The sequence below is a fragment of the Arctopsyche grandis genome, chromosome 10, assembly GCF_051622035.1.
Source record: "Arctopsyche grandis isolate Sample6627 chromosome 10, ASM5162203v2, whole genome shotgun sequence".
In the NCBI taxonomy this organism is placed as follows: domain Eukaryota; kingdom Metazoa; phylum Arthropoda; class Insecta; order Trichoptera; family Hydropsychidae; genus Arctopsyche; species Arctopsyche grandis.
The window spans coordinates 10,989,816-11,003,449 of record NC_135364.1 but is presented as its reverse complement, the minus strand read 5'-3'; the positions used below and the strand labels follow the sequence as shown (position 1 = coordinate 11,003,449).

The 13,634-nt window shown below is 32.6% G+C and overlaps 2 protein-coding genes across 2 annotated transcripts; one reads left to right on the top strand and one right to left on the bottom strand.

Annotated features, from left to right (window-relative positions):
- Positions 1 to 2,941: 2,941 nt before the first annotated feature.
- Positions 2,942 to 10,564, top strand: Vha44 (V-type proton ATPase subunit Vha44). The gene is made up of 12 exons (XM_077439399.1): positions 2,942 to 3,145; positions 7,044 to 7,183; positions 7,276 to 7,377; positions 7,460 to 7,511; positions 7,584 to 7,681; positions 7,773 to 7,861; positions 8,087 to 8,185; positions 8,259 to 8,382; positions 8,513 to 8,644; positions 8,723 to 8,820; positions 8,901 to 9,036; positions 9,111 to 10,564. The coding sequence occupies exons 2-12, from the start codon at positions 7,055 to 7,057 to the stop codon at positions 9,204 to 9,206; spliced, it is 1,155 nt and encodes a 384-aa protein (XP_077295525.1). The 5' UTR covers positions 2,942 to 3,145; positions 7,044 to 7,054; the 3' UTR covers positions 9,207 to 10,564.
- A 291-nt stretch (positions 10,565 to 10,855) lies between these two features.
- On the bottom strand, positions 10,856 to 13,545 carry LOC143918067 (uncharacterized). The gene is made up of 8 exons (XM_077439739.1): positions 13,420 to 13,545; positions 12,925 to 13,086; positions 12,685 to 12,842; positions 12,402 to 12,595; positions 12,136 to 12,326; positions 11,911 to 12,056; positions 11,716 to 11,828; positions 10,856 to 11,391 (listed from the first exon to the last, which is right to left on the bottom strand). Exons 1-8 carry the CDS (start codon positions 13,509 to 13,511, stop codon positions 11,254 to 11,256), a joined length of 1,194 nt encoding a protein of 397 aa, XP_077295865.1. The 5' UTR covers positions 13,512 to 13,545; the 3' UTR covers positions 10,856 to 11,253.
- Between the last annotated feature and the right edge of the window lie 89 nt (positions 13,546 to 13,634).

Below are 13,634 nucleotides of genomic sequence, written 5' to 3'. Positions count from 1 at the left end.
TATAAAAAAAACATCATAAAAAATAATAAAAATCATAAATAAAAAAAAACATCATAAAAAAATAATAAAAATCAAGTAAAAAATATGTACACAAAAAAAAAACAATGAAATAAGATTGAAAAATTTATATCGTGCTATTTAGGATGTGTTCCACTAATTCAACATAACTGGCATCGAATAGGTCCAAGTAATGTGCCAGTAAGTTAAGGAGTCGAACAGCTATCGAGAGGGGGGAGTTCATGAGCACGTTTGATTTAGCCCTAATTGGCAAAAATATATCATGTTTTCTTAAAACTCTATGATTTTCCGGGGCCCAGAATTTTAGTTTCTCCAGGATAGCGGGATTGTGAATCTCTCCTCTAAGTAATTTTACGAAATGTTATTATATATCATTCGAGAAGACGAAAATTGCGTTTAAAGCTGCCATCCAGTTTATCTGTCGTTCAGTCTGTCTGGTGATTGTCGAGCGCTTGCACCGCACCGCATATTTTGCTTGCGGCCCGAAGTTCATTTTTAATTCTTAATGCAGCCCTTCATTCGTTTGCCCAGGCGTGTGCGAACGAGAACTCGAGTGCTAGATGTTCCGTGATCGATATTTTAGTGACTTGCGCGAGATCGCTTTTTGGAGAATAATCCATATGTAATGTGACCATTTATTTTTGTCCTGAAAACGGGACATCTACCAATTTTTACGTAATAGTATGTGTATTCAAGAAAACGCGTATTTTTTCATAGTTTTTATTTATTAATAAAAAGAACAGGAATGTTGACGAAGAAAAGAAAAGAACAGGAATGAATAATATAAATATAAAAAATTTATGTTGTTTTATATTTTTCTGATGAATAAATTTTCTTAAGTATTACTGGGTTTGCTTTTAAATAAGAATTGTATTGAACGGATTTACGCGCGTTATGCAGCGGGCGTTATACGTCGTTATTCTTCCAAGAGTCGAGTTATGTAGAAACGTGGACTAACCTTGGGATAGTTATATATATAAGTATATAGTCGGGGAGGTTCCTGACTGCAAGTCGTCTGCGTTGATAACAGCTTCCTCGTCGTCTCACGGCTGAGGTTTCTCCGGAAACAGCGTGAGGAATGCAGGCGAAGTTGTGCTGGAACTCAGGGGAGGGAGTGATGCTACACTCGACCTCGCGGCGGTTCTTCAGCACGGATGGTGATGGATCTCTGGGCCCCGTGTCCCCCTGTAGACGTGCACATGAGAGATCTTTCTTCGACGGGAGATTGCGTGTGAGAGGGCGCGCGCTACATGCGCGTGCGCCTATAAAGCTTTTCCCTGGGTGGCCACTCGAAATAAAGGGCGAGTGTTGCCCTATGTTGCCGATTTCTTAAAATTAATTTTAATTAACAACATCGCTTTAAGAACTGCGACTTGAAATTGCGTATTTTCGGTCGTCCTCAACTTTTTCATCTGTGCAAAGACTCTTTCTAAGGGTGCATTAGTTCCGGGCAGGCATAAAATGTATTCAACAATTATACGATATATATGTATATAATAATTTATGGAGGATGAACGAAAGAGACGACTGGCATGTTAATGCACGTGTTTATTATATGGCAGCTAAAGGCAGAGTGAGTAGTGGCTCTCCGAACCCAGCCGAGTTGGTTCCCACTCGCAGGAAGGCAACCAAACTCAACCATGTTGTATAAGCGAGCCGCCACATCACTCCCCCCCCAGCATCAGCGATACCAAAATTACAAAGAAACAAATTTTACAAAAGAAAAAAAATTATTGTTACACAAAGAGAAAAAAAAATATTGAGTGGGGAGAAAAAAAATGTTGACGTGGGTCATCCGCTGTGTAGGTGTACCGCCCTGAATGGTCGGTAGATTCGAGGGCGGTGACGTCGCGAGCAGGACGGAGGCTGGTCCGATGGTCTCGCCGATGCGATGCTGCGCCGGCGCCGCTCTTCCGAGGCTGATGTCGGTTGGTGGGGCGGCGGGGGCGGCAGGGGCATCGATGTGGTTGATGATACTCCGAGCTGGACCGTGAGTCGTTGTGGCTCGTTGAGGTTTTGTAGCGCTACCGCCCGTCTCGGCGTGACGACGCTCGTGGGGACGGACGGGGCCTTGATGATGATGATGGTGCTGAGGTGGTGTGTGATGAATCTTGTGGTGCTGGATGACCATTCTATGTGTACTGGATCGCGCATGACTCCACATCCAGCTGTCAGTCGGCTTAGATCGTCGTCTCATTCGCTCCCCCATTTTTTAAGCACCTGTCATCGACGTTGTGGCTGGACTCCAGTCGGTAGGTAGGTAGGTAGCCGTGTCTGCTCGTTTATTGTCACCCGCGGGCCGCGACGTGCTGTGTCGATGGCGATGGCGGCGCGGCGGGTAGCTTTCCCGCCTAGCTCGGCGAGGCAGGGATGAGCGGCATGTTGAAATTGATCGAGGCTGCGTGGCTCGATGTCGGGGGTCACCAGTTATGGAGGATGAACGAATGAGACGACTGGCATGTTAATGCACGTGTTTATTCTATGACAGCTAAAGGCAGAGTGAGTAGTGGCTCTCCGAACCCAGCCGAGTTGGTTCCCACTCGCAGGAAGGCAACCAAACTCGACCATGTCGTATAAGCGAGCCGCCACAAATTCAATAAATATACTCTCTTTTTGAAAACGGGACATTTCGACGTCCCGAAGCTGTGCTTGGGGACAACGGGACAGGCTACCTAAAAACGGGGAGGTCCCGTTCAAAACGGGACATATGATCACTTTATCCATATACCATGTAATTTCTCCACTCATTTCTAAATTCTAATTATCGGGGTTATTAAAAATTTCAAACATCGAAAATATAAACCAAAAGTAATTGAAAATTATAGCGGCTGATATAATTAATATGTAATTTGAATTTAATCTTTAAAAACTAAAGAATAAATGGTGAAAAAAGTGTTGTTATTGTGATACTGTGAGAATTGGTAGTGGTGTGGTGTGTGCAGTCAGCTGACTGTATGTTGGGCGTCACGTGAGCGCTCGTGACCGGCTCAGGCACAGTTGTGCTGCTGCGCTGCTCCCTGCATCGTCTCATCGTCTTCGCTCGCGTCCCTGAACGAGCTCGTCCGTCGGCTCGTCCGTGGCTGTCGCTGTCGCTGTCGCCTTCCCCGTCCCCTTCTCGAACCCACGAGTGAGTTTCGTCGCCACCTCCACCCTCACCCTCACCCTCACCCTCCTGCCTCACAAATCGATATTCTTCCAGACTGGCACTCTCCAACTGCTGTCAAATCCCATCTGATATTTATTCATATGTATCCACCACCATTTCATTTATTTCCATCGTCGTTATAATTTAGACTACCTGATGATCACAAATCAATATTTTTGTCGCCCTAGTTAGCTAGCACTCTGTTTCCATGTCTAGCTTACACGCACACCTAAAGCGACCAGGCGTCCCGGACTGTCCCAGATTTGATTTGCCTGTCCTGTATTGAACATCGTCCCAGAATGCATTTGAACATGTATGAATCACATGTTCGCAAGAGCACAAAGTTGGTTCCTCCAGTAAAATAGGGATTTAGCTATTTTTTTTTTATTATTATCGCATGGTTTTAAGTTGGAAGCACTGGAATCAATGCAATGGTGTGCTTGTCATATTTTGATAAAAATGACACAAATATATCCTAATTCTTTATCATTCATCATTGCTTTGTTTTGATACCTATTACGAAACTACATGACAGATGCGAACACTTAAATGTCAAACTATTGAATGTCTCTGTGTGTATGTGAGACAATGTTAATATGAAGGTCTGTTTGTGTTTAATCTTTTCTTTTTTTTATATATAGATGCGACCTGCATTTTAACGAAAAATATCCGATCACATTAAATTTGACTTAAGAATTATATAAATTAACAAAATTATATGATTTTTCAAAAGGCTGTGTGTGTATATAAAATCTTTGTATAATCTGTTGTGAAATAATGAATGTCATTAGAGCTAATTGTTCTTTCTGTATACCAAATTCCACTATCATAAAATGTGAACTGTACAATTATGCAAATGAGTAATATAAATTATTTAGTCATTTCACTTTCGACTTATTACCTGTAATATTGTTTCGGTTTTAATCAATTGATTTTTCGATTTCTAATGATGAAAACTTCCCTTGTTTGAATCTATCCCATAATTTGTATTATACAATGGTTTATTACTTGTCGAGTTGTGGATTATTTGCGTTATAAAGCGTCATTTATACTCCAATCATATAATCATATATGATTATTTAACATAAATAGTGCATTTTTGGGCTCAACGAGCAAGTCTTATCTCTCTGGTTTAAAGGCGGATTATCGACACACACACCCAACAAACATACTTTATTCATCTAAATAATACAAATTTGTAGAATTATGTTTATTCAATTCGATAAATTGAAGCTGTTTGACACATCTGAATATTCATTCACAAATGAAGATAAAAAAAAGTTTTAGATACAACACAAAACCTTTTCAAAATAGAAAGTACAAATTCGGTTATCGCCAAGTACTTTGTAGCACAAACAAAACAAATGCTTAGCTGATCGTTTGGTTGTTTGGCGTTATTTTTGTCATTATGATATCAACAAAACGGGCATATAACATACACTTTCGATATCAGAAATAACATATAGTAGAATCTTGATTCACATATATGTATTTTTTTTATATAATACCCACTAATAAGGTCCTTTATATGTATGCATATAAAGGGTCTAGCTTCTTTGTCTGCTGTTCCAATGTGCGTCCCTAATGCACGCACGCACGTGTCACGTTTGGGCGATATTAAAACGTTTTCATACTTGAAATAAGAGTGCTTTTCGTATATCATGGAGCGAGACATCCCAACTGTATGGCGCGCGCTCTAGTGGAGACGAAATGCAACGCAATTACGAAATTCATATACATACCTACATGTGTACTATGGATATTTAAAGGCAATTTTCAAATCTCTGATTTGCTCATTGGTAATTTTATTTTTTCTTCAGTATTTCAGTATAATAATGGCTCCGGTGATATTTCATCAGGTTTATATAGTCTTTAATACATATAAGTATATATGTTCCAGTCTATCTGTATTCCGCATTGAATGTATACTTTCGCCAAATTAGTCAATATCATACAAATCATACAAATCGGGACATTGAAAACATGCTGTCTATTTGGATGTTAGATCATAACAGCAACAATTGAAATAAAGGGTACTTGTTGGTTATACGGGCGCATCCGAGCATCGACTACACTAACCAGAGAAATGTAATGTTAATAGAAGTGGCTTTAGGTGTTCTTTTGTTGTCAAGTGACATTCTGTCCACGGGTAGATCTAAATAATTTTAGCATCAGTCGTATTTGACACTTGGTGCTCGACGTATGTCCGATAAAAACTTCTCTGTTTTTTTATATTACTCGCAAGATGGGCAAGCATCGGTAAAAATTGCACAATACATTAAAAAACACACAATAAACAACATGGGATACATTTTTATAAGTAAATTGATCCGATTGTATTCCGTGCGATGTAGCGTATTTATAGAGACGTACCGCGTAAAATTGACAACAATTATTTATTCGTAAGGGCCCCTCTATTCTTATTACATCTCTCTGAAACTAACACGTACAAATACACGACAGTTGCATGAATGGCTTCTAGGTGATGCAAATAGTTTTTATAATAATTTTCAATATAGATAAAAACCAGAGCTGTGGAGTCGGATCAAAATTTACTGACTCCGACTTCGACTCCAACTTGAATGATTTTAGTGATATCGACTTTTCTCGCCAACGTATAAAATTATTAGTAAAGAAAATTATTGCGATATTCAAAATTTGAAAAATTAAAGGAAATAAAAAATCACCGAAAATTGACATGTCACCCAATTTATTGAATTATTGGCAATGAAATAGGTATAAATAAAAAGTGAGTACATTCATAGTGTATGTGTATGAATTTCATACACAAACAAATCAATTTAATAAAATAAAAATAAAAAAAGTATATAAACGCATCAAAATACGTGAAATTCAACAATTTTATTTATAATTCAATTTAAATTCATTGTTTTTATAAATAAATTTTAAAATTTCAATTTCTTATTGGATTTACTCCAGTATAATATTATATGTATGTCTATGAATTTCACATACATATGGTCTGGTGGAGGTCAGTATTGTTTTATTGCAGAAAGCATATCTTTAATAAGACTGGTTCTTGGTTTCGTATTAGGTATATGCCACCACATAAACTCAACAAAATGACTGTCCATGTGTTGACGGGTCATACCACTAAAACTAAAACTTTATATTTGTGTATGGTAGTGTAAGTGTTTATACTTGATGCTCGGATACTTGTACAAAGGACTGTGGACTATCCAATTTATAAAAAATACGGCATTCCATTCGGAAATCAAACGGTCTCCATAAGAAGCTGTATTCAGATGAACCGCAAAAGTTGGCCTAAAATCATCAAGTTCACCTTCTGATGTAATTAAACATTTATGCACTGATGTAGATATCGAAAAACTTTTGATGGAGTTAGTAGAAGTAGACAACAGTATAGAAGTATCAAAAGTATTTGGAATATGAATTCCCTAAGATGCCATTGAAAGTATACAGCTAGTATGAAATCACCGTATATACAATATTACCTAACGACAATTTAGCGCCGACTCTACCAAATTTTTTGCGTAAACTATGTACATTGCATTGCAAGTTTTAAGAAGTTGTTTGTTCATATGAATAAAAATATTCAAATTTTATTCTTATAATAATGCACTGATGATATTTTATCAGGTCTTATCACTAGTATTATGTATATAAAATCATAATCTTCATACTAGAAATGTAATATATTAATACATCTGTATAAATGAAGTATTCATTTTTTTCTAAATGTCTAAATTTTATATATTTTGACCATTCAAGTTTTTATTTAATTTGTTTTTTAATTATTCATTTGTTTCAAATTTGATTATAAAAATCCTTTATGAAATTACCGCTTGAAAAACATATGTACTTATATAAAGTGTACTATAATTGAATAATTTCACAGATTTCGCCAAGATGACAGAATATTGGTTGGTTAGTGCACCGGGAAATAAAACGTGTCAACAAACATGGGAAAGTCTCAACACTGCCACAAAACAAAACAACCTCAGTGCTAATTATAAATTCCAAATACCCGATCTTAAGGTGGGTATTTCTACCTCTCACGGAGACATATTCAAATTGTTATATAATATTTTATTTGGTTGTTTTAAACTCATATAAGAAATTGTTTTCAGGTCGGTACGTTGGATCAACTTGTTGGCCTATCGGATGATTTAGGAAAGCTCGATGCTTTCGTGGAAGGTGTCACTCGTAAGGTTGCCCAATACTTAGGCGAGGTAATTAATGTGTTCGATGATTAGCTATTTTAGTTCTTGACGGTCTAAGTTTAAGTTTTCAATGTTAAAATATTTTTTTTAGGTGTTGGAAGATCAACGTGACAAGCTTCACGAGAATTTGTTGGCCAACAACGGTAATTATTTCATGTGGTTCATGTATTAGTATGATTTATGAAGTTCTACAATAATTACGTTTCTTAATTCAGGTGATTTGCCATCGTACATCACGCGTTTTCAGTGGGATATGGCAAAATATCCCATCAAACAAAGTCTGAGAAACATTGCTGATATTATTAGCAAACAAGTATGTATGGTTTATTTCGTTTACTTTTTTTATTATAAGTGGTTATCGTTTACGTATTTTATACATTGTTGTATTTTTTTTTTTTATCCAGGTTGGACAAATTGATGCTGATTTGAAAACTAAATCATCTGCTTATAATAATCTAAAAGGCAATTTGCAAAACTTAGAAAAAAAGCAGACGTTAGTATAATTTAGTTCGATGTAACTTTTTCTTGGTGTAAAAGTTTAAATTACATATTTAACGATATTTTGTGCAAACTCTAATCATTGTGTTTTACTTTATATGTATGTAGTGACAATATATGAAGTTTTGTGATTTTAATACAATTATTCAATACTGAAACTTTTATATTTAGAGTTTGCACATAATCTGTCGCCCTGAATACAATTGAATGTTTATTTTAGTGGAAGCTTGTTAACCCGGAATTTAGCTGATTTGGTGAAGAAAGAGCACTTCATATTGGATAGCGAATATCTAACTACATTGCTAGTGATTGTACCCAAGTAAGTAAATAATTTATTTAATCCAATCAATTCCCAATCTGTATTTAGTTTTAAAGTTTTCTGATATTCACAGGCAAATGTCTAACGATTGGAACCTTAACTATGAGAAAATCACTGATATGATTGTACCTCGTTCAACTCAGTTGATCCACCAGGATAATGATTATGGGCTTTATACTGTAAGCCTTTTTAAAAAGGTACTAAATGATAACAAATTTTAATTGACAGTGCTCTATAAAAATAATTATAATATCACTTATTGACATTTACTGCATATACATGTATTCATAACATAAAATTTATTAATTTTAATGTCGTCAACTGTAGGTTGTTGAGGAGTTCAAATTACACGCCCGGGAAAAGAAGTTTGTTGTGCGTGATTTTACGTACAATGAAGAAGAATTGGCAGCTGGCAAAAATGAAATCACCAAACTTGTTACAGACAAGAAGAAGCAATTTGCAAGTTTATTTTCAAATTATTTTTTATCTTGTAAAATTTTTTATTATCTAAAATAGCTTACTTTTTAAATTTTATAGGGCCCACTTGTCAGATGGCTTAAGGTGAACTTCTCTGAATGTTTTTGTGCTTGGATACACGTGAAAGCTTTAAGAGTTTTCGTGGAATCTGTGTTAAGGTACATTCTTAAGTTTAATATAGATTTAATTTATTGTGTAAATATATTATATTAAATAATAATATTTATACTGTGAGCAGATTTGGGTTACCTGTGAATTTCCAAGCTATGTTGCTGCTTCCCAACAAAAAGACATCAAAAAGGTTGCGCGATGTGCTTCAAATGTTATATCAACACTTGGATGCATCTGCTCACCATGGACACTCTGCCCAAGATGTAATTTGATATTAATTTTATTATATTTATATTATAAATTTATATATTTAATGGTTTCGTTCTTTGTTTCTCAGAGCGTTGACATGTCTGGTATGGGATTTGGCCAAGCTGACTACTATCCATATGTTTATTACAAGTTAAGTATTGATATGGTTGAATCAAAAGTGTAATTGAATGTTCAAAAAACATTATTTGTCAAATAATGCATGTTACAATAATAATATTAAATGTTCCATAAATTAATGTAATCTACTGTTTTCATTGTTTCAATAAGAATAACCTATGTGATGTGAATATTCAAATTTGTTTCAAAGTACAGCTATTTATTGCACATCATTTGATTGCAAAATACTTTTTATTTGTTTCATGCTCAGCACAAAAGATATATGATTGAAAAACAGTTTCCTTCATGTAATATAAGTTAACTATAATCAAATTATTATACAAATCTTAAAATGTTTATAGTATTATTGTAATTAAATTATCTTTTTTTATGGAGTGTTTGTTCAAAAATAGAATCATTATTTCAAATTGCAGATAATTTGCAATACATTAAAGTGTAAATAATCTATATATATATACATATATGATATTCATTGTTTTTCGTTACTCAACCACAAAATATGTAATTTTTTCTGTATAATTTTTCCTTCGGAATTATATGAGCAAAAAGTGGATCATAAAATATGAAAATAGATTCCATGACTCTCAGTGCTCTTATACAAATTTATAATTTTTTTAACATCAGACAATTCCCGCAAGTCTACTTACTGCAATTTTTGTTTTGTTTATGGAGTTGTAAAAGATTGGGTATGTTATGCAACAATATTTTGATGAAAATATTTATATACATATGTAGTTGTCAAAATTATTGTATAGATAAAGTATGAGAAACATCTCGTTTATTTTCATATTATTACGTTAATAATACTACATACAATATCAGTATTATCAGTCTGACAAAAATATTTCATTAATTGCAAGCCATGCTAAATAATAAAACACTGTTTTTAAATTTACTACTATTTTAGTTATTTTCATTGAAATTAATTATTTTAAGTAATTCAAACGAGTAATATTACTTATAATTGATATTAGTAATATAATATGTATCTAATTATTTTAATGTCTGCTCTTCAAAATTAAGTTATAATTTTTTTCTCTATCAAATCTTACATATATTCTAAAAATTAATTAAAACAGCATGTTATTATATAATATATTTATTATATAGTTGAAAGGATGTTATAAGAATAAATATATTTGTCGTGTTTTCAATATTTCCTTTGTATAATATGCGATGCGATACACATTCATTTTGTTGATTTTAGCGTACTATATATTTTGTTTATACAAAATATGTGTGACTATAAAATCTAATAAATTAAGATATTTATTCATTAAGTTGACAAATTAAAGTTGTAAAATTTTTCCCATATGTACGAAGTTCGACAAATACCATCTATGTAAATAAAACATTCCTTGTTATGAAGTTTGTAGTGTTATAAATATACTTGTTTCAATCATTTTTTTTTATTCAATCCTTCAAATTAAACTATTGGAATATTTAATTAATATGAACACAATTATGCGCAATTAGCCAGCATTGCTGGGTTTTGTCCACCCTATTCGACACAAATGTGGCTATTCTATGGTAAAACGTACATATACCCTGACGTTTTAGTGCAGGAGCCTAACGATCTAACGAAATATGGGGTATTTATAATATTAGAAAAAGTTTTATTTTTTTGTTCTTTAAACTTTTTTTTTTTACTTTTTTATATTTCATTAAATATGATTTTTTTATTTTATTTTATTTAAAAAACAAAGGGGCGCCAAAAAAATTGCTACGGCTCTGGTCCTTGGTTGAAAACAGAATTTGAACTGAACTGAAAAAAAACTGAATGCAGTGGGCAAACATACATACTTACACATATTCATATGAATGTACATACGTATAAACGTATAGATGAAATCATAATGCATAATGGCGATCAAGCGATGGTTATTGATAAAAATAATATTTTTCATATAATAATTGCTGACAACAATTTGATTTAGGACTGTTCGCTAAATTTGCTTATTTATATATTTACAATCAATATATGTACGTATTTTTATCTATTTTAAATGATGTGTCGTCTTAAAATTTAAAATCTATAAAAAAATAAACTATTTGTATTTTTTTTCACAAAAATATTAACACAAGGTAAATTATCAGTATACCTGTTCCTGAAGTTGTTTTTCTTTAAGAACAGCTTTTTTTAAAAGTTCTTTTGCTCTGATTAATAGTTTATCTTTTTCTTGAATTATAATTTTCAAACATTCATTTTCCTTCTTTAATGCTTGAATAGGCTACAGTGAAAAATGCAATTTAACAAAGAAATGTTGATATATGTACATATGAAATATGGTTCCCGGAAAGATGCACTAAATTGCACTGAATAGTAGCGCAGTTTCGAGAAGTCATAATTTTCAAAGGCGCTCAAAACGAACGCAATAGAATTCCACAAAAAAAGGTTGTGGAATTCTATTACGTTAGTTCTCCTTGAGCATCTTTGAAAGTTTGGGTGTTTCGAGAGTGCATTTTTCCAGCCACCATGAAATACTTGTACATATGTACATATATTGGATATACATAAATATACATATAATATTTGAACGTTTTTCATTTAATACCTTATTTTCATTGATATCTGATTCTGATTTTTGTAGAATCTCATGCTTCCCTTTGCTAGTTTCAGTATTATTTTGCAATCGTTTATTCTCAATTTGCAATTTATTTATTATTGCTGAAAATAAAATTTCCAATATGCGTACATTTTTATATTACTGAATAAAACGATTTATTCAAATTAATAAAAAATTGTAGACCTCTTAGAGTTAAGACGGTTTTTTCCAAGTCTGAATGTTTTTTCATTTGGCCGTTACTTCCGATTGTTAACGAAGGGGATGTTGCATCATTTTCAATTTTTTTTGCGACAAGCTGATTGATTTCTTCTTTTAATAATTTAATATAGCTTAAAAGATAAAGAAATATAAATTTATGTTATAATGAATAATCCCACAACTGATTTTTTTAACATATTTTCCCTATACCTTTCTAAATGCTCATTTTGTTGCTTGATTCTGTAACAACAACTACGCTCTTCTGATTCTTTTGCATCTAATTGTCTCCCACTGCTAAATTGATTCTCGATTAGTTCAGATTCAAGTTTGATATTTTTTTTAGCTAAAAGAGTATTCTGGGCGAGAAGATTTTCATACTCATTTACAAGTACATCTTTACCCTAAAATAAATTAGTGAAAAAAATAATTTTAATGGTTTTTTTTCTTAAATGGGTTCATTGTGTGGAAACACATACTTTGTCAGATAACTCATGAGCTGTAATTTTTCGTTGTTGCGCTTCCAACTTATCCAATAAAGAATTGTGTGTAAAGTTTCCTTCCAATTTCATTTTTAAAGAATGCACCTCATTTTCTAGTCGTTCTTTATCTTGTAACAACATTTCAAGATGACTTTCATTATCACCTGTAGTTGTTGCCGGGGATGATTCATCTGCAAAAAAAATTCGAAATATGAAAAAAAAATCTTTATATATGTATATAAAATACATATAATATTCATAAAGTTATTCTAATGTTAACCTTTAGAATTTTTAGATTGTCTCGAATCTATGGAACGTTTTTCTTTTTCAAGACGTTGTATAATATTTTTGGAACTTTCATAGTATCTTTGGAGCTGCTCTAACTCGGCACATTTATCTTGAAACTTTCTTTGCCAATGTTCAGATGCTTCCTGCCATCTTAATGAAAAGAAAACAGAGTAAAATCTCGAAAATATAAAAATATTCTGCATCGAAAATTTGATAATGAGCATAAAAATACTTTTTTTGTTTGTTCCATAATGCCATATGTTTAGCTTTAATTGTATTTCCATTTATATATGTCGATTTTTTATCGGATAGAATTTCAATTTTTCTTTGTAATTTTGTTATTTCGTCCTCTTTGTCCTGAAGTAATTTATTTGAATAAGCATCGTTTCCCGTTCTAATAAAAAATATAGTTAATTATTACTTTCTTTTATATATGCACATATATTGAAAGTGATTGCGATGAAAAATTATTATAAATTATTGTCAATTGAGCTATACTTATTCTAAAATGAATATTAACAAGTATTTTGTTGTATGCATTTGGCATCTCCGTGTTGATCTCAAATGCATACAATCAGATTATATAATATAATAGGGTGCTAGTGCTATTGAATAAAACCGAAAAACAATGTTAATGATATTCTTTTAGACATCTCGTATGATTTAATAATAATTATAAATTTTCATTCAACCTTTATTTTTCCCATGAATTTAATTATGGTTATACCTTTTTTGTAATGTTTCTAATCTTAGACGACGCTCCCTTACCGCAATGATTTTTATTTGTTTTCTTAAAATCATATTTTGTTTCAACAACATTTGTTTTTCTTTTTGGACCCGATCATAAAGATTTTCAGATCTAAAATTTGCGTTATAAGTGTAATAAAACTGATAATATGATATGTGTATTTGAAGCAAATAATATTTGTTTTAAAATAATTG

Excerpts from the sequence above, each read along its gene's own strand:
- LOC143918067 (XM_077439739.1), bottom strand. The coding sequence starts at position 13,511 with ATGTTGTTGAAACAAAATATGATTTTAAGAAAACAAATAAAAATCATT. Across the intron at positions 13,087-13,419 it reads TTAGAAACATTACAAAAAAG|AACGGGAAACGATGCTTATT; the intron begins GTATAACCATAA and ends ATTTTTTATTAG. Across the intron at positions 12,327-12,401 it reads CTCATGAGTTATCTGACAAA|GGTAAAGATGTACTTGTAAA; the intron begins GTATGTGTTTCC and ends AATTTATTTTAG.
- Vha44 (XM_077439399.1), top strand. The coding sequence starts at position 7,055 with ATGACAGAATATTGGTTGGTTAGTGCACCGGGAAATAAAACGTGTCAA. Across the intron at positions 7,682-7,772 it reads CTGATATTATTAGCAAACAA|GTTGGACAAATTGATGCTGA; the intron begins GTATGTATGGTT and ends TTTTTTATCCAG. Across the intron at positions 8,645-8,722 it reads CAGACAAGAAGAAGCAATTT|GGCCCACTTGTCAGATGGCT; the intron begins GCAAGTTTATTT and ends TAAATTTTATAG.